This window comes from Benincasa hispida, chromosome 10, assembly GCF_009727055.1.
Source record: "Benincasa hispida cultivar B227 chromosome 10, ASM972705v1, whole genome shotgun sequence".
NCBI classification, from domain to species: Eukaryota; Viridiplantae; Streptophyta; class Magnoliopsida; order Cucurbitales; family Cucurbitaceae; genus Benincasa; species Benincasa hispida.
In genome coordinates this window covers 45,259,606-45,280,861 of record NC_052358.1, presented here as the reverse complement: position 1 = coordinate 45,280,861, position 21,256 = coordinate 45,259,606, and the positions used below count along the sequence as shown (strand labels likewise).

The window sequence follows — 21,256 nt, the reverse complement described above, 5'->3', positions numbered from 1 at the left end:
ATTGACAAGATATTGTCAAGATATAATATGCAAAATTCCAAAAAAGGTATGTTACCTTTTAGACTTGAAATTTATTTGTCAAAGGAACAGTGTCCTAAGACACCTCCAGATATTGAGTAAATGACAAGAATTCCATACGCATCTGCAGTTGGAAGTTTGATGTACGCAATATTATGTACACGTCCTGACATATGCTTTGCAGTTAGAATCGTCAGCAGGTTCCAATCCAATCCAGGACACAGTCATTGACTGCTGTAAAAAACATCCTCAAGTATCTAAGGAGAACGAGGGACTATATGCTTGTGTATGGACCTAAGCATTTGTTCCTTACCGGATACACTGATTCTGATTTTCAGACTAATGTGGATTCAAGGAAATCTACTTAAGGATCAGTTTTCACTCTCAATGGAGAAGCTATAGTTTGGAGAAACATTAAGAAAAATTGTATCGTTGACTCCACAATGGAAGAAGAATACGTAGCTGCATGTGAAGCCATTAAAGAAACAGTATGGCTACGCAAATTCTTGACTGACTTGGAAGTAGTTCCAGATATATACCTACCTATCACACTGTATTGTGACAATAGTGGTGATGTTGCCAACTCCAAAGAACCAAGGAGTCACAAACGTGGAAAACATATTGAGAGAAAGTACCATCTCATCAGAGAGATAGTACACCGAGGAGACATGATCATCACGAAGATAGCCTCTGAAGATAACCTTGCTGATCCATTTACGAAGGCCCTCTCGGCTAAAGTGTTCAAGGGTCACCTGATTGGACTAGGACTCTGAGCAATGTAATCTAGGGCAAGTGGGAAAATATCTATGGTATTAGAGATACCCTAGTTTATTATATTTTCCCTTTATGTTTCTCAATATTGTGTTATATATATTTGTTCTCACTGGAGTTTTAGTTCAAGTGGGAGATTGTTGGGAATGTTCTAGAACTCGCAGTTTGTAAATTTTGTGTTAAACATTCTATCTATTAATAAAATATTATTAAGTATCTTATTTAATAAATTTGTTGATTTAGCATTCTATTATGAAAATCCAATAAACATATCCATGGCTATCGTATGAATACTTTAACTTTATGTGGTGACATAAACAGGATCAAATTAATAGTATATAGCCTAAATATTCTATAAATATATGGATGAAATTAGGTATCTCATCTTGGTAACACTATTGGATGCAACCCATTTTTGTATAGGTAATACAGGTGATGTGATCCACAAATCATTCATGTAGAGACATGTGAGTGGGGGCATCCTATGCAATGAGTTTGCATGTGAACCACGAAATAGTCACTTTTCTTTATAACGACTGTTTACTGTTAAAATTGACTATTTCATACTTAAGTAACCTAGGATAACTCGATCTTAATCCATAGCTAGCTATGAACTTCTGTTTATTCGAGATTATCCTTTGATCTGCATGGGTGAGAGTAGTCCAACAACACTGCTCAATAAGCCTTCCATTTTGAGGATAAGATCAGATGGATAACTGGGGACATAGCCCTACAAGATGGAATTCACTCCTACCCATTTTAGAGTTAGCAGATAGGTTGTTCTCTTAAGTGCTAATTCCAAGTCTTTAACAATCGGAATCCTGCCTTCTCATGATAAAAAAGGACATGATTCATAAGTAGTATTATGAATCAAAATTGTTCATTGGAGGGTCAGTGGGAACTTAAGGAACAAGATGTATTTACAGGGGTAAAACGGTAATTTTGACCCAGTTGTAAGTACGAACAACCTGTGAATGATCGACTTACTGAATATGGTTTATATGGACAGAAATATATCTACAGTGAGGAGAGTGCAACTATCGAGCTATAGTGGTGTGTCTTGATAGTTAACGAATAATAATTAATTTGATTAAAGAGTTTTAATGAATTAATTACAGATCATTGGAGCTCATGATCTGTAGGTCCATTAGGTCCCTCTACTAACTCATTAAATTGGAATAACAAATTGAGTATTGATGTATGAAATTACGGTTATGAATTTGAAATGTTCAGAATCATTTTTTAGGGTTTCAATTGATTGTATATGATACAATTAAAAACGTTTAGTTTAACTAAAATTAAACGAAATTGGAAAATCAATTAATATTTAAATTATGATTTAAATATAAAATTGATTTATTGGTGAAGTTGATATTTTATTAATTTAATATTTAGATATTAAATTAATATTATTTTAATTAAAAAGTTTAATTTAAAATAGTTTTAATTAATTGAATTGTCTTTTGAATTAATTTTGTAAAACTAATTTAAATAATAAAAATGAAATCATTTTTTGAAATCATTTTTAAGTTAATGGGGTTTTCCAATTTTTGGGAAAAACCCACTAACAAATATGATGGATTGTCACCAAAATCCATTTCTTTTTGTGATGATCTTCAGGCTGGAGCTGCCCTTCATGCAACCCTATATAATTGCATGAATTCTACCTATATATAGAAACTCAATGCATGAAGATCACTAAGCAATCTGAGTTTTACTTGCTGAAATAAAAACCTGAAAACCCCTACACGTCCCTTTACTGAACCCATTTCGGGGGAAAAAAAGTGGCATGGATTGGGTTTAGGGTTTTCATTTTTTGGGTCACGGTTATGGGACGATGGTTTCTTGTTCGAAATGGGCTCCGTTCGCAAAATCCTCTGTAGGCAAGTGTTTTCCTAAGGTTTTAACCTACTGTGTTTGTTTTGGAAAAAATTCTAAAACAGAAAGTTCGTGCAGGAAATTGACGTCTCAAGCACCTCGATTAGGCCTAGAAGACATTATTTTACGAAAAGTGCCCAAAACTAGAAATCCTTCTGCCATGCCTTCCAAATAGATGGCCTGGATCATCTGGACCCATTTGTGGGGCGAAAAATTAAAAAAAAAAAAAAATTGGCATAGATTCATAAGTTTAAGTTTTCTGATTTTTGGGTCACGGTTCCAGGATGAGCATTTCGTGCTAGAAATGAGCTTCATTCGTAAAATCCTCCAAAGGCATGTGTTTTCCTAAGTTTATGACCTATAGTGTCTATTTTGGGAAAACTTCGGGATAGAAAGTTAACACACAAAAATTGACATCCTGGGCACCCCAATCAAGACCAAAAGCCGTTAAGGCACAAAAAGCACCCTGAACGAGAAATCCCTCTCAAATGCTTTTTGGCTAGATTCCCTATATCATCTGGATCCATTTCAGGGGCAAAAAAACGTGGCATGGATTCGTAGGTTTAGGGTTTCCGATTTCTAGGTCATAATTATGGGACAATGGTTTCTTGCTCGAAATGAGCATTCAGAAAATCCTCTATTGGTAGGACACGAGATGCACCTGGAAGGAGAAATCCCTCTGCAACACCTTCCAGCTAGATGTAATGGATAATCTGGTACTATTTCGGGGGCAAAAAAAAGTGGCATGGATTCATGGGTTTAGGGTTTCCAGTTTCTGGATAATGGTTCTAGGATGAGGGTTTCATGCTCGAAATTAGCTCATTCACAAAATCCTCTAGAGGCAGGTGTTTTCCTAAGGTTCGTGGTATCGTGGGACAAAAAGTTCGCGCATGAATTCATGGGTTTAAGGTTCTACTCGAATGCGATAAAGTTCGAGCACAAATCCTTAGGAAAACATCTGCCTCTGATGGGTTTTGTGAATAGAGTTCATTTCGAGCATGAAACCCTCATCTAGGAACCGTGACCCAGAAATCGAAAATCCTAAACCCACGAATTAGTGCCACTTTTTTTTCCCATCGAAATGGGCCCAGATGATCCACGGCATCTAGGTGGAAGGCATTGCAAAGGGATTTCTTATTCCAAGCACTTTCTGTCCCCTAATGGCTTTTGGTCCTGACCGGGGTGCCCGAGACGTCCATTTTCATGTGCAAACTTTCTATCCTAGAATTTACTCGAAACGAAGTCAAAGGGTTAGAACCTTAGGAAGACACCTATCTCTAGAGGATTTTGGAAAATGAGCTCTTTTCGAGGATGAAACCCTCATCCCAGAATCATGACCTAGAAATCGAAAGCTTTAAACCTATGAATCTGTGCCACTGTTTTTTTACCCCAAAATTGGTCCAGATGATTCAGGGCATCTATCTGGAAAGACTACTGAGAGATTTCTCGTTATGGGCGTTTTTCGTGCCTTAATGGATCTGGTCCTAAACAGGGTGTCGGGGATGTCAATTTTCGTGTGCAAACTTTTTGGTTCCTAAATAGGGTGTCAGGGATGTCAATTTTCGTATGTGAACTTTTTGTCCCAAAATTTTTCTGAAATGGAGATAATGGGTTAAAACTCAGGAAAACACCTTCCTTCGGAGGATTTTGCGAATGAGCTCATTTCGAGGATGAAACCCTCGTCTTGGAACCGTGACCTAGAAATCGGAAACCCAAAACCCACAAATTTGTGCCATTTTTTTTTTTTTTGTCTCGAAATGGGTCTAGATGATCCAAGGCATCTAGTTAGAAGAAAAGGATTTCTTGGGCACTTTTCGTACCCTAACGACTTCTGGTTTCGACAAGGGTGCTTGGGATGTCAATTTTCGTACGTGAACTTTCTGTCTCGAAATTTGATCGAAATGGACATAGTAGGCCAGAACCTTAGGAAAACACCTGCCTCCAGAGAATTTTGTGAATGTGGCTCATTTCGAGCACGAAAACCCTCGTTTAGAACCTTGACCAAGAAATCGGGAACCCTAAATCCATGAATTTGTGTCACTTTTTTTGCCCCTAAAATGGGTTCATATGATCAAGGGCATCTAGCTAGAAGGCGTTGCAGAGGGATTTCTCGTTTTGGGTACTTTTTGTGCCTTAACGGCTTTTGGTCCTGACCGGGGTGCCGGGGACATCAATTTTTATGTGAACTTTCTATCATGGAATTTACCTAGAGTGGATGTAGTGGGTCAAAACCTTAGGGAAACATCGAGGATTTTTCGATTGGAGCTCATTTTGAGCACAAAACCTTCACCTTGGAATCGTGATCTAGAAACCAGAAACTCGAAACCCACGTGCCACTTTTGTTTTATGTCCCCAAAATTGGTCCAAATGATCCATGGCATCTAGTTGAAAGGCATTGTAGAGGGATTTCTCATTCTGGGCGCTTTTCATGCCCTAACGACTTTTGGTCCCGACCGAGATGCTCAGGACTTCAATTTTTGTGCGCGAACTTTCGAGCATATTTCGAGCATAAACCCCTTGTTCGAAACTATGGCCAATAAATCGGAAACCTTAAACGCACGAATCTGTGCCACTTTTTTTTTCCCCGAAATAAGTCCAAATGATCCAAGGTATCTAGCTGGAAGGAATTGCAAAAGGATTTCTCGTTCCAGGCGCTTTTCGTGTTCTAACGGTTTCTAGTCCCAATCGAGATGCTCTGGATGTTAATTTTTGTGTGCGAACTTTTCTGTTGCAAAATTTGCCCAAAATGGATGCAGTGGGTCAAAACCTGACGAAAACACCTACCTCTGAAGAATTTTTTTTTTAATTAACTATTTTAGCTTAGTTTATGTTTTTCTGTTTTATGGTATTGATTACACACATTTATATAGTTTCATATGATAATGTCATTTCTAACAAAGGATTAAGCTTTTTCAATGTCTTTTTTTCTTCCATAATTTCCAAATTTTCTCAATTTTTAGATTTATTTTAATCTGAAACTTTCATTTCTAAAGAAAATGAAATTGAAAAATCTACAAAAAAAAAAAAAAAAACCTATATTTATTTTTATTCTTATTCAAACTTTTTCCATTAAATTTTCCACATCATTTCACCTTAAAATTGAATTGATATGAGTTTATTTTTCTTTTATCATCCAAAATTTTCATTTTCAAATAATTTCATCTCAAAATATTCCTAAACTTTATATTATTTTGTAATTAGCCATCAATTTTTTTTTTAAAATTTATGTTCTTAAATCGATACTTACACAAACATTTACAATATACATTTAAATGTTGTCTTACTTTATAAAAATGATGACTAAAATGGTCGATTGTAATCTAACTAAATCACGATAAAAGTTTCAGTAACTTATAACAATTTCCATCAATTTCTACAAAGTCTCTCAAAATTTTCATCAATATTGATATTTCCAACTCACTTAGGATTAAGGTCAAGTCAACTATGGGTATCCTAGTGAAATGTAAGTCTCTTCTAGCAATGGTGTTATATAGAGACTATTCATTTCGCGGTTCGGTCTTATACAAACTCTTTATATAGAATAACTCTACTCGCATGTCTCCACATGAACGATCAGGATCAGATCATTTGTAGCACTTTACAACAATTGTAACATCTACAAAGTATTCGTAGTGTCACTAGGATAAAGTATCCAACCTTGTCCATCTACTACAAACCGTTTAGATTATTTTATGAAACTAAAAAATGTATGTTGAGACATATAAGTGGTATCGAAATCATGTTATTTTCATCGACGTCGAATTTATACATAATGTACCCTTCTAAAACGTTAGGCCTAACTTGTAAATAACATACCTGCAGACACAACTTTTAAGGTAAAAAAATGGAAAAAAGCACTTTTGTTGTTACAAATGACATGGGACTTTTGTGGAGAGAAATTATGGTATTTTTCTTCTTTTATTTTATTATTTAAAGATTGTGGTGAGTGTTTGGTTTGTTTTGTTGCTTTGTCTTCTCGTTCTTCATATATTTTTTAAATTCAGTTCTCACTTGACCTCTAATCCGAGAAGAACAAGCCAAAAAAAAAAAAAAAAACCACAAAATTCTGAAGCTAAATTTTGTCTTGCGATATCGTTTCATAGGGAAGGTTCAGAGCAATGAATTCGATTTCTGCTCGCACCCAAAACCCTTTTCGATCCGCTTCTTTTTCGATTTTCCCCGCCACTTTCACTTTCAATCCCCCTTCCCAATTTCCCTTTCCTCATTCTCCCGATTCCACCCTCTATTCTGCAAAATTATCAACCCCTAATCCCCATGGTCGTCGCAATTTCAGGTCGCCTCTCGTTCTCAAGGCTTCCACTACAGCTTACGCCCCAGAGATTGGAGAAATTCTCGGCGATGTTCGCATTTTCACTGCTGCTGGTGATCCAGTTCTGTTCAAAGATCTCTGGGATCAGAGTGAGGTAGCAATCATTTCCTCTTCTGGGTTTATCTTTGTTTACTGATAGTTTCTCTATGTGAAGTTATTTCGCTGATTGATTCTGGTGATGAATGTGTGTTTAATTGCTCAATTAACTGAAGGCTGCAACTGTAGACTGCATAATGCTGAGAAAGAAAAAAGATAATTGAGAATTGGACATGGAATTCATTGTTATTCTGCATAATTTTGAATGACCCAAGTCAGAATAAGCTATAAACCTTTTTTTTGGGTAATTTGTTTGGCTTCCCGAACTATGATGTTTCTTTCCTTCTAGTTAATGGAACAAAAAAGGGACAGCTAAAGAATGATTCTAACTGGGTAGAAGGTGACAGCTCCAGTCTAATGTTCCCTTGCACTCTGATAGAAACCATGCATGTACCATATTGAAGAACAGAAGAAAAAGGAGGAAAATGTTGTATAAATGTCAACAAAGAGTACCCCCGAGCTACAATGCAATCCATTTCTAAGTTTGCTTGTCTTAGTTTGCATTAACCACTACTAGCTTAGGACCATTTGGTAATTGTTTCTTTTTTAAAAACCAATCTCTTTTAGTTTCAAAATTTGGCTTGATTTTTTAAAACATTGATAAAAGGTAGATAACAAAGCAATAAATGTAGAGGTGGAAGGAGTGTCTTTTTTTTTTTTCTCCAACTAGTCACAGGTAGAATCAGTACTTATAGACTTAATTTTCAAAACTAAAAAAGACCAAATAATTATGAAACACGTCTTAGCTAACTGAGATCCCAACTGATAAACAGTGAGTGTAATGTACTTGTCAAAATTTCAAATTGCCCACCCCCAGTTCCCCTTGTTAAATAAAGAGAAAAACTCGGGTTTCTTATTTATTTATTTTTTCTTACTGACATATTTGACAAACTCCAATTTTATGCTTATCCTGACCTGGAATATTTCATGTTAGAACAAACTCCACTTGCTTTCTTTGTTAGAAAAAAATGATATTTGATGATATTTGTTTTGGTAAACACCTAGGGAATGGCTGTTGTTGCACTTTTGAGACATTTTGGATGCTTTTGCTGGTAAGTCTCATCAATTTGGACCATTCATTTGCAGTTTTTTTTTTCCTTTGCAGAAAACAAGTCAAATGCCCTTTTGGTTTGGTAATTCCATCTGTGTGATTTTCGTGACAGACAACTACTTGTTCTTATTTCTAGTTGGGAATTTGCTTCCACTTTAAAAGAATCCAAAGCAAGATTTGATTCATCTGGTGTTAAACTAATAGCCGTAGGCATCGGTACTCCAAATAAAGCACGTATCCTAGCCGAGCGGGTATCGACTTTTCTTCTGTAAATTATCACTTAATTATCCATGGCTGCATCATGTTTTCAACTCTTAGAAGACATTTCATTTTCTAAGATCTATTTATTAATAATTCTTCTATTTAGATTAAATACTCTAAATCAAAATATTATATTATTGACATTATTGAATTTAGATATTGTTATTATAGTTTATTGTTGATTTTGAAGAGATTCAAGATTTACTCTGCATTGTAAACAGTTTCTAAAACTTTTAAGTTTGTATTTAATAAGTATTTATTGTTAACTCCTTAAGTTTAATGATAATTTTGAAAGCATTGATTTCAACACAAATTTGAAATGTTAAGAACATTTTAGATTTTTCTTTGTAGAAAACGTAAGGGTACACAATGATGAAGTTTGTAGACCGAGCTTATAATTTGAATCAAATTACAAAGTACTATCGTATCTCTTTTGGTTTCTCTGTTCTGCCTTCATGCCATTAACATTGCTTCTCAATCCTTCAAATTCCAGTTGCCTTTTCCAATGGATTGCCTTTATGCTGATCCTGATAGAAAGGTAATGCGAAGCTGTAAATGTCTATAGCATTATTACATTCATTGTTGTTTTTCTTTGTTTTTTCAAGTTGAACATGGGTGAATATTTGAGCATTCATCAACCTTATAAGGTAAATATGCAAGGTATAAACCAGTAAAACAATCTGTCAAAGTGAATAATTTGAATTAACCTTTGACTTTTTAGTTCTTATAAATGATTGAAGATAAGAGAAGCGAAAAGGATTAAAATTTCACATCTTTTTTTATGTTTGCCACTGATTCTTGTGAAAGCTAATCAGAATATGTTTCTTGCAGGCATATGATTTACTAGGTCTATACTATGGCTTTGGTCGTACATTCTTTAATCCAGCTAGTGTAAAAATTCTTCTTCCATCTACTTTATGATCATTTAACAGTATTTATTTGCATGTTTTACTCCATAGAAGTCTTCTCTTTATTTGAACTTTGTTTTCCCCCCAATCATAAAATGTTTTTAGGCCAAGGTGTTTTCGAAGTCGAGACTTGAGGCTATGCGAGAAGCCATGAAAAACTATAGTCTTGAAGCTACCCCGGATGATAAAAGTAGCGTATTGCAACAGGTCTTGTTTGTGTTTTACTCGCATGAAAAACACTAGATTTCTGATATTTCGTTTGTGGAAGCTGACTTATTTCATTTTTGTGTGTTGTGATTAGGGAGGGATGTTTGTTTTCAAAGGCAAGCAACTGTTGTATGCTCGAAAAGACGAAGGTACCGGCGATCATGCTCCATTAGAGGACATCTACAACATCTGTTGTCGAGTCCCAGCCTGAAGCAACTGCTGTATGCTTGAAAAGATGAAGGTACCAGTGACCACACTCCGTTAACATCTACGACATCTGTTGTAGTCCCAGCCTGAATCTTTACTCATGGTGTTTAGATATCTTGATTGGTATGTATGCTTCTTTTAATCTCTTAGCAAAGCATGAGCATATTAAAATATCTGATATCTATGAGCATGCCATGTATCTGTAAATTGGAACGTTCAATATTGATATTAATAATTAATCAATCCCCTCGATGTCTTTCATTAGTCTTAAATTTCTAATATGATTGTAAATATTAATAACAATAACAGTAATACTCTGAGAGTAAAAACAACTTGATTACAATTTACGTACTTTTTATAAACTTTTTGATTTATGGAAATATCTCTCGATATGGATTTTTCATCAATATGACTATCATCGATGTATCTATCAAATTGAAATCTTGATATCCACATTCACATCGATATCGATGTTTTATTCTTGGATCATGAGAGGAAAAATGTACTATAGAAGAAAAAAATGTTCGGAGACTTAAATCATATTAGTTAATTACAGGGTTGTTCCTTCGTCAGTCGATGTTAGTTTTAGAAGAAAATCGATTGATTAGTTTCTACTAAATGGAAACTGAATAACTTTTTAGGTAATATTTTTTCAGCCACTTGTTGGTCAATCAGTCAGTTTAGTTAGTTTTTTTATTTAAAAAATACAATAGTGTTTTCTATTTTATTATGAGTTCATATGTTTGGATCACCATATGCCATGCAGTACAACTAGATATTTTTACTATTACATAAGCAAGAAAATTAATTCTTCGATTTTTCGTTAGACATGATAATTGAAACTCCAAATTAGAACATTTTTTACAAGCCCAATTGAAAGAAGTGTTTGTTATTATAAAATTGTTTTTGTACTTTATATAATGAAGATCGATTTGTGACATGTAAGTTGGTTTTGTAACCTATTAGAAAAGATAAGGTCAAGTGCAAACATATATTGTCAAGAAGTAATATAAAACGAAAAGTATTTCATGAATAGATTCTTAAGAGATTAAAATTTAGTTTTAATTAAAAGCTTAGTTTTAAAAAGTAAAAGTGGTAACCAAATATGTAAAGGATATTTGATTTGGTGAAAAATTAATCAATGAAAATTATAAGATTCAAGTTTGTTTGAGCGAATGCATAGAATGCAACCACATATTATTGAAATCCAATTAATTAGATTCGACTAATTCTCAATCTTTTTTCTATTATCTTTTGAAGTCTAAACAAATAACCCTATCTTTCAATGCGTAATTATATCTGAAAGAATTAAACATAGAATTTTTGGGCCCTATAGTGCTCTATATGTCTAAGACATCGTGACGTCCTATGTCTATGGTATAAGTTTTATATTTCGATGTGAGATTTGTTCATTGCCCAAGCCTTCTCAACACTTAGTTTAATTAACATGCTAGTTTAAAAACATAGCTCAACATGGATAAAATTTGAGAATTCTACAAAAGGCATAGCCCAATGTCAAGGGTGAAATAAAAATAACAAGGAATGAAAACAATGAGTCGTGACAATTTCCTCGCCTAAGAAAATTCTAAACATCCAAGGGGTTGCCACTCCAACTTAATTCAACCTCTTATAAGTAGAATTTAGTGTTACAATCCTTTCACTAGCTAAAGGAACTAAAAGTGTTTGACGGTCAAAGGAACTTTTTCTCTCAACAAAAGGGTTAGACTCCTTGAGTGAAAAGCTATGAACTTCTGAGGCCTTGTTAGATTCCTTTCAATTGTAGTTTGGGATCACCTTATATTATAGCCTCCAAAGTGGTTGAGAAAGGTCTAAATTCATGCTACTTCGAGTTTTGTGTGCGAAAGGAAAAAAAAGATGAAAGGCGAATAGAGCATCGTGATGCTGTTCACACTAGATTTGAGTCAAGAAATTTCATAGATGTAATGTACTTGAATTTATCTGTAGATGTGGTATAATCTCTAATATTTGTCATCTTATTCTCTCTTTCAAAGTAAATTTGACTTGAAGGCTTTGCAATTTGTTTTTCAATGTTGATTAGTTTAAATACTTTGCAACTTGTTCGCATTGGTGGTTTTGTCATGAGGGCTTTACAACTTATTCTCAACGTTGATTTGTATCGAGGGTTTTGTAGCTTGTTTTGTCATGAAGGCTTTGAAGCTTATTCTTGATGTTGATTTGGCTTGAGAACTTTGTTGTTTGTTGTAAGCGTTAAAGTTTTTGAATTTGGAAATCATGCTTTTGATCTACAAAGGAGTGCTTGATCCTCGAGAGTTTGGAAAGTATTTTGCTTCTCGAATTCTCTTTAAAACCTCCTTTGGAATTCCTGACTTCTTATCTCGATTTTCTCCAAAGTTTTTTCTTTTTTCTTTTGTACTTCAAGAACTTTGGAGAGTTTTCTAACCTTCTACCATGGAGTTTCTAAATTTATTAGCTCCAGAGAGCCTTTTGATCTTTTGCTCAACATTGTCTCTAAAATTTCTAACTTCAACAACTTTAGAGATTCCTTTGATCTTCTGCCCAAGATAGCTTTAAGGGCATTGGGGCAAGAGCTGGTTATTATAATCCTCAATTATTATAGTTAGGTTATAATAGTTTATGTTTAGGGTATAGATTATTTTAGTTTGGGTTATAATAGTATGTGTTTGAGGTTAAACTATTTTAGTTTGCAAAGGAAATAGTAAACACTGAAGCAAAGAATTAAAAAGAAATGATGAATATAAAATAGTAAAAACTATAACAAATAGTAAATACTATAGCAAATGGGAGTTTTGAAATAGTGTTGATTGTAGCTAATTGGAAAATATAAAATAGTATTTATTATAGTAAGAGGTAGTTATTATAGTCTAAGGATAGTTTTTGCCCCAAACACACTCTTAGTGTTTTTGGCTTCAAGAGCTACAGAGAGTCTGATGTGGAATTTTGCACAGAAATACACGTGGTCAAATTATAGTAAAGTAAATTGGTCAAAAGACCAAGTATTGTCCTCATGGAATCAAGAAATCGAATTATACTTAGCTACACAAGAATCGTGTTGATTTTATCTCAGGATTTGACTCGTGATGAGATTTTGATTTTTAAATAAAAGAAAGCAATTAAAGATAAATTCAAAACTCAAGAGATAAAGATGCTCTTGAAACATAAGAGATAAAGATGCTCCAAGGTATCAAATTCCTTAATTATTTCATTAAGTCATGCAAAAGATTCCTATGGATTTTTATGTTATTGATTCCTATGGATTTTCATTAAGTCAAAGCTTCTTCTCTTTGCTTCCTTGTGTGAAGAAGACACACAAAACGCCCATCCTCAATAAAATGGCTACGATAAGAAAAACCACTTTCAATGGTGCATAAAATAAGATGCTAAATATCAAAAAGCGTCACTAAAAGTATTAACAATGTTGAGATATGCATTGCTAAGAATGACATTGTAGTCGTGTAGCTAAAGGTTTTAGTGTGCTAAGAATGACACTGTAGCCGTGTAGCTAAAGGTTTTAGTGACATATTCACCACGCGTCACTAAGATACAACTTTTACTGACGCATACATATTATTAAAAACTCACTTATAGTAACACGTTGTTTGTCGTTATTTGTCTTATATCGCAACGTTGCAATTTGTCACTTAAAGTTAAATTTTAACAACATATAAGACTATTGCTAATGGTGGATCAATGATCATTGCAAGTATCTTTTTCAACATATGTAAACGTTGGTAAAAGTATTTCATTAATTAAAAAAATAATATTCAATTTAATATATAAATCTGTTATCACCAGTACAAAATTGGGCTATAATGTCAGTTGAAAACTGACATTATAAGGGCACTGACCTACATCGAAAAAGGATGACTAACAATGTTCATATAAATATAATAAAAGTAATATGATATTTGTATACACAAATTAACTTTCAACAAAAATAGCAATGAACTAAATCACTTTAATAAAAGTAATATAATTATTTGTCCCTCCACAAGTTATATTCAACTTACAAAGATAAACGAAATTGGTAACTATAATAAGTACAACTCTAAAACCTTAAAATTACTTGTTGACCCCAAATAATTGTCTTTTTGAGCTTAAATACTTCATGAAGTTCCGTTAATTTCACCACACCTAGCTTTTTTCTAATGAAGTTGTCGATTTCACCATACCCAACTTGAACTCAAGCGTCTTTCTACTTTCGTCCTGAATATTTTCAATATAACATTATTAGACTTTTATCTTCTTTAGAAATTAACAAGCACTCAAGATGAATATAATAATTCTAGAGAGATCTTAGCTTGAACTTGAAAATAAAAATTAATAATTAATTCTAGAAAGATGAACACTAACATACAAACACAAACTGATTTAGTTATTCACATAAACACCTAAGATCAAACACTCACCTTAATTGAAATGGAACCAAAAATCCGTCAAACAACCACCTCTTCCTTCATAGTAACCTTTCTCATGAACTAAATTATTGCTAAGTACTAAAGGAAAATAACATTAAACACCAATTTTATGAACAACTAAACACAAACAATTCAGCTTATGAAAAGAAAAGTTCAATAAGGTAACAAAACTTGTGGACTAAAATGAATTATTCAATTACCACCTTAGACAACTCAATAAAAAAAACTCATCAAACTGAGAGAAAAACTAATAACAATCATTTTCATTTAGGAAGATACAGGAAAAAAAACTTATAAAAATCCAAACACAACAAATTCAATAGAAATCATAAACAACTCAGTAGAAAACTACTTATCAATCCAAGCAAGTAAGCCTATCAAACTAAAAGAAAAATTAAACATAAACATTAAAAAAAAAATCTTATAAACATATACAACCCAATAGAAACCATAAACAAAGTTATCAACACAAGTAATTTAAACTTATCAGAACTAAAATAAAAGATCAATAAAACTCAAATTCACTTGGCAAATGCATAAACATAAACAAAAATAACTTATAATAACTAAGTACAAACAATTCAACTTATCAAAATAAATCAACTCAACAAGGTAATGAAAGTTATGAACTAAGAAGAACTCAATAAGCACTATAAACAATTCAATGGACAATCAATTATAAATCCAAACAAATAAGCTTATCAAACTAAGAGAAAGACTAATAGCAACCATTTTCATTTAGAAATGTGCATGAATATGAACAAAAATACTTACAAACTTACAAACACAAAAGTACTCAATGGAAACCGACTTATCAAACCAAAATGCATAACCAAAAAATACTTATAAACAACTAATCCATAAAAAAAATAGTCAACAAGAAGTTAATGAAACTCATGAACTAAAAAATAACTCAAATCAAAATCATAACAACTCAATGGAAATATAAACAATAACTAAGTTATGACTAGCATAACTACAGGATAGTCTGAGCACTCCAACACATATTCTAATCTAATACTTTAGAACAAATTAGATTTTAAGAAGAATATCTGATAATATTACATTTTAGAGGGAACATATCTTGCTAGTTTGAACTTCACTTATTTATTGTACTCCCACAACAATTGTAAGATTTCCTAGACAACAAGAATATAGTTGTAGAGATTAAACTAAGTCCAATAATCTTAACCTAATGTTTGGGACAATCTTAAAACACATCAGTCTGGTTCAAAATTATATTTAAAGTCCTTAAGGGTATGAAGAGCTTAGTACCTAAATTGTACAAAAAAAAAAAAAACTTCTTTATTCGCTGAAATAAGTACAAAGGAGTCAAAAACTAGTTTGAAACTACAATCCATAAGTTTCAAGTGTTAAAGAAAATTAAAAAAAAATATGTTAATCTAATTTAGAATTATTCAAAGCAAGCTATATACTCACTAAACTTACCCAAAAAGTCCCAAAATCTTACTTTGTGCTTTAAACCAATTTACAGAATTTAGTAAAGGTTCGAAAAAATCTAAATGAGACTTTACCACCTAAATATTACTCAAAAAAAGCTTACTTATTTGCTTGAATGAGTACGAAGGAGTCTCAAACTAGTTTGAACCCACAATCAATAATTCTCAAATGTTAGAAACAATTAAAAAGCACATTAATCTAGTTTGAAATGATTCAAAGAGGGTTAAATACTTACTAAAATTACTCAAACAATCCCAATACCTTCTTCGTTGGTTTTTAATTAATTTACAATATTTAGTAAAGGTTCAAAAAATTCTAAACGATAGATACCACTTAAATCTTACCCAAAAGAACTTAATTCTTTGTTGGAATGAGTTCGAATAAGTTCAAAACTAGTTGAACCTATAATTAGTAGTTCTTAAGTATTAGGTACAACTCTACAACACATTAATCTAGTATAAAGGATTCAAAACAAGTTAAATACTTATTAAACCTACCCAAATAGCCCTAGAACCTTGCCAGTTGGTTTCAAAATAAGCTTAGTCTTGTATATTTGAAGTCGTTAGGGAGTTGGTAGAGTGAAATTAAAGTAAACTTAGAGTGGATTAAAACTGAATCTCACCAAAAGAGAAAAATGTTATTGAAAATCAAAAGAGTTGTGTTGTTCAAGATTGAGGTCACCTCTCTATTTGTGGTTGTAGCATCGTCGACCTCTATCGATTAAAGGAGACACTGAATAAGAGGAAAATACAGAGGGCATTTGTCGTTCATCACAAGAAACATGTGGATCTTCAAATAACTCGTGTCGTGGGTGCCACTGAACAAAGAAATGTGCATAGTGAAATGATACGCGAGTACTCGTTGCGGAAGTGATTGCGTCCTAATTCTAATTTTACATAATATACAGAAAACTTAAAAGATAGAAACAAGATATACAAGATCTATTAAGCATATATTTATGTAGAAATTAAATAGGAAAAAGACATTCAAAAGTCACATATCCTTGAAGACTAATATCTTCTCAATTCCTCTTCAGAACTTGAACACAATGAACACTTTGATCGTAAAAACGCAGCAATCAATCGAACACCACCACGCGGAAACTTCGTTATTTTCGGGATAGATAATCAATGAGAGTTGTGAGCTTCATGATTAATTTGGAGAAAGAATTTGAAGAAAAATAATTTGAGAGAACAACATAATATCACACCCCACACCCAAAATTTACACACTTTAGGTGTATTTAAAAGTGAGCAAGGTTAAGATGAAAAAACAAATTCATTCATCTTCCATACGTCAATTAATGAGAGGACATGAAGAGAAAATGTTATTTAGAACCAATTCTCCAATTAAAAAATATTTAATTAAACAAAAAACTAATTTTCTTTAATTAATAAATATACATAAATTCATTGATCTCCCATATGCCAATTAATGAAAGAATATGAAAAGAAAAGGTTACTTAAAATCAATTTTCTAATTAAAAAAATACTTAATTAACCAAAAAACTAATTTTTCTTTAATATATATATAACAAAATTTTAAAACTATCAATGATAGATACTGATAGACATTGATAGTCTATCAGTGTCTATCAATGTTTATTATTGATAATTCTAAAATTTTATTATATCTTGTAAATATTTTCAACAGTTTTATCATTTGAAATAATTTCCTTATATATATATATATAAACTTAACACATTTTCTTATTTAATCAACAATATTTAATATGGATCAAATTCATAATAATATTCGAATCATATTCAAATAATTATTTTTCTCTCAAATAAATCTTTATAGTAATGTATCATATAAATTATATTATATCTCATAATTATATCTTTTATAATCAATTCCTTTTATTAATTTGAACAATTCAAATTAATCCAAATTAATTTGATTCTCACTTACAATGAGCTAATGAGGGGACTTTATGGACCTATAGTTTGAAGCACTAATGATACAAAATTAATTAATCAAACTCTTTAATTAAATTAATCAACTTCCATTAACTGTCGGTCACTCCACTAAAGACCGACATCTGCACTCTTTACACTACAAATATATTTCTGTGTCCATTTGATATAACCAATCAACAGTGCATCATTCCTTCACAAATTGCTCGTAAGTACAGCTGGGCCAAAATTATCGTTTTGCTCTTATAGTTACATCTAACTCCTTAAGTATCACTGATCTCTCTAATGAATAATAAATTATAGCTCAACTATGACTAAACCCCTCTCGAGCCAGGAGAAGGCGTAGTGCCACATTGTTCAAACCCCGAAATCAACTGTTAAGGGAGCAATTTCTCTACTTACTTTAACAATAAAGAATGAGTGAATTCCTTCTTGTGTAGTTATGTTCCCAATTCCCCAATAAGACGAATCCCCAAAATGATAGATATATCGAGTCGACAAACTGGCCACTCTCACCAATAAAAATCAAACGATCGTTTTCATAGGCAGGAGTTCATAACTCACTCAAGATTCAGGTTAAGACACCTATGATCAATCTGGTGAAATGTAAGTCTCATCTATCAATGGTGTTATATAGAGAGACTATTCATTTTGTGGTCCGGTCTTATGCAAACTCTTTATATAGAATACCCTTGCTTACATGTCTCTACATTAATAATCAGGATCAGATCATTTGTAGCACTTTACAACAATTGTAACAACTACAAAGTAGGTTGTTTTCGTAGTGTCACCAGGATAAGGTACACAGTTTTATCCATCTACTACAGACCATTTAGGTTATCAATTAAACATGATCTAACTGTATGTCTATATATACATGTTTAAGTTATAGAAGATCACTCTGGATTTTAGTTTAATGGATTATTGCATAAGTTTCATAAAACTAATAGACCATTGATTCAACTAACATATATCTACGAGACTTTAGGGAATACATCCCAACAATCTTCCATTTGCACTAAAGTTGGGGGAAATATAAGCCAGTGAGCCATGTATCCTAAGACATACTCTATATCTTACATGCTCTCCCATTTGCCCTAGTACACTAGAGACATATCTCGTAGTTCTAGACAGTCTAGGAAATTTCCTCACACTTTAGCCTAGAAAATCTTTTTTATATAATACAAATAGTTATATCAATAAAAACCATCTAGTCATCAATAAGATGTTTCTCTCAGTCCTACAACTTGAAGCCTACCTATGTTCTCAAACTTAGGTCTTGCACCTCATTATCTCATAAAGTGGACAGACTGAGTTATTTCTGAAACAGTTTTCAAATATCAAAAGACATACTTGAGATATGCAAAGTATTGCTTCACAAGCAAGACATTGCTTTATCATCCAATATACACCTACTAGGATAAAAGATGAATTTCTTTAAATTTAATATGAAACAATATATTCCGTAAAATATCACATCTTGAACTATATATACCAATGTTTCATTATTCGTAAGTTTTAATTTTCAAAAATCAATGGCCACACCATCGACTTTACCGACTAACTAACCAATTGTATATTAAATGCTTGTGTAGTCTCATGTAAAATGTACTTTCCCTCAACATTTGAGGTATCCTAGGAAACTTTTCCCTTAGACAAATCAACTTCATTGTAGAATGGTATATTACCAATCCATTTGAAGTATTTGCATCTAACATTAAACTTCTTTGTAAACGTAAGATGCATGAGACCAATTTAATATCAGGTCCTAAACATATGTATGTGAATTTTAAATATAAAAAAGTACTTCAAATCAACTATTTGAAGTTGGCTAAACAGTCACAACTTCTTATTGATTTCTAATTCATCCATAATGAGCAAAAATCAATATAAAAAAAATAGATAGATATCCACGTTCATTTTCTTGTCTGTATAATAACATCGTCATCGTTCAAAGTCATTGGTTGTATCGAACCCTTATTTTCAAAGATCTCAATTGTGAAATTCATAATATATCCAAACATTTTTGCAATTCAATTTGAGAAAATTTTTCTTGAAATAACGTAGATGCATTGAACTCCTTTTCATAAAAGAAGTTATTCGTTCTTACACATCTCATATGCAACAATGAATGATAAAAAAAAAAAAATGCATAAATACTCTGTTATATGAACTTGTTAGAAAATTGTCTCACATTTTATTTTCATCCAATAGTTCTGGATTTATTTTTTTTTTTTGTTGGGGTTGATGCCCTAAATCTCGTAAGGTCTTGTAGTTTGTAATTGTATTGTACAAACATTTATTTATTTAATAAAATATGGGATGTTTTACTTGACATTTAGTAGCATTAAACCCACAAACCAATAAACTAACATCCAAGGTTATATCTGTAACTTAAATATGTATGTAGAGACATACATGTAGATCATGTTTAAGTGATAACCTAAATGGTCTGTAGTAGATGGATAAGGCTAGATATCTTACCCTGGTAACATTATGAGTACAACCCACTTTGTAGATGTTACAACTATTGTAAAGTGCTACAAATAATCTAATCTTGATCATTCATGTGGAGACATGTGCGCAGGGATATTTTATATAAAGGAGTTTGTATAAGAACGAACCACGAAATGACTAGTCTCATCATATAATGTTGTTCATAATAGAGACTTACATTTCACCAAAATGACCATAGGTGACATGACCTGAATCCTAAATGAGTTGTGAACTCCTGCTTATGAAGGCGGTCCTTTGATTTGTATGGGTGAGAGTGGTTACATTGCCGACTTAATAAGCCTACCATTTTGGGGATTCGCCTACTTAGTGAGTTGGGAACACAGCTACACAAGAAGAAATTCACTCATTCCCCAACATCGGGGTAAGTAGATAAATTACTCCCTTAAAAATTGATTATGGGGCTTGAACAATATGGCACCACACCCTCTCCTAGCTCAAAAAAGGTTTAGTCATAGTTGGACTATGATTTATTGTTCATTAGAGGGGTCAGTGGTACTTAAGGAGTTAGATGTAACTACAAGGAAAAAACTGTAACTTATGGGCAATTTGTGAAAGGTCATCGCATTGTTGACTGGTTATATCCAATGGATACAAAAATATATCTCTAGTGCGAATAGTGCAGCTGTCGGTCTTTAGTGAAGTGCCCGACAATTAATGGATATTGAATGAATTAATTAGAGGGGTTCAATTAATTATTCAAGAACCATTGGAGCTTCAATCTACAGGTTCATAAGGTCCCCTCTGTAGCTCAACAGGGTTTAAATAAGAATCAATTTTGGATTAATTTGAATTGTTCAAATTAATTGAGAGAATTAATTATATGTGATATAATTAATTTAATTTAATTATATTAATGAATATTACTATAACGGAAATTATATATTAGAATATAAAAATTATTTAAGAGGATATAAATATTTTGAATATGATATCAAATATTATTATATGAAGTTGGTTCATATGATTAAATTTATATGAATTGGATTCATATAATTGAATTTTAATATAAATAGAATTATATTAAATGTAATGATGAGAAATTTAAAAACAATAGGTTTGTATATGATACAATATTAAACTACAGGTTATATTTTATATAATATATATATAGTTAGTTAGTTAGCTTTATATATGTATGAGCTACTAATTTATATTAAAATTATTTATTTATTTATTTATTTTTATATTTTGAAATTAAGGGAGGGTATTTCCCT

General features: G+C 32.2%; 1 protein-coding gene across 1 annotated transcript; it reads left to right on the top strand.

The window, feature by feature from the left end:
• The first annotated feature begins 6,638 nt into the window (after positions 1-6,638).
• LOC120089525 (prostamide/prostaglandin F synthase) lies at positions 6,639-9,991 on the top strand. Its single transcript, XM_039047027.1, has 7 exons — positions 6,639-7,091; positions 8,099-8,145; positions 8,281-8,395; positions 8,899-8,943; positions 9,237-9,296; positions 9,419-9,520; positions 9,615-9,991. The coding sequence occupies exons 1-7, from the start codon at positions 6,786-6,788 to the stop codon at positions 9,729-9,731; spliced, it is 792 nt and encodes a 263-aa protein (XP_038902955.1). The 5' UTR covers positions 6,639-6,785; the 3' UTR covers positions 9,732-9,991.
• Positions 9,992-21,256: the final 11,265 nt, after the last annotated feature.

What these genes read in the sequence shown, in the direction of transcription:
- LOC120089525 (XM_039047027.1), top strand. Translation starts at nt 6,786, where the DNA reads ATGAATTCGATTTCTGCTCGCACCCAAAACCCTTTTCGATCCGCTTCT. An exon ending in ATCTCTGGGATCAGAGTGAG is followed by an intron (nt 7,092 to 8,098) that starts GTAGCAATCATT and finishes GTAAACACCTAG; the next exon opens with GGAATGGCTGTTGTTGCACT. An exon ending in AAAGTAGCGTATTGCAACAG is followed by an intron (nt 9,521 to 9,614) that starts GTCTTGTTTGTG and finishes TGTTGTGATTAG; the next exon opens with GGAGGGATGTTTGTTTTCAA.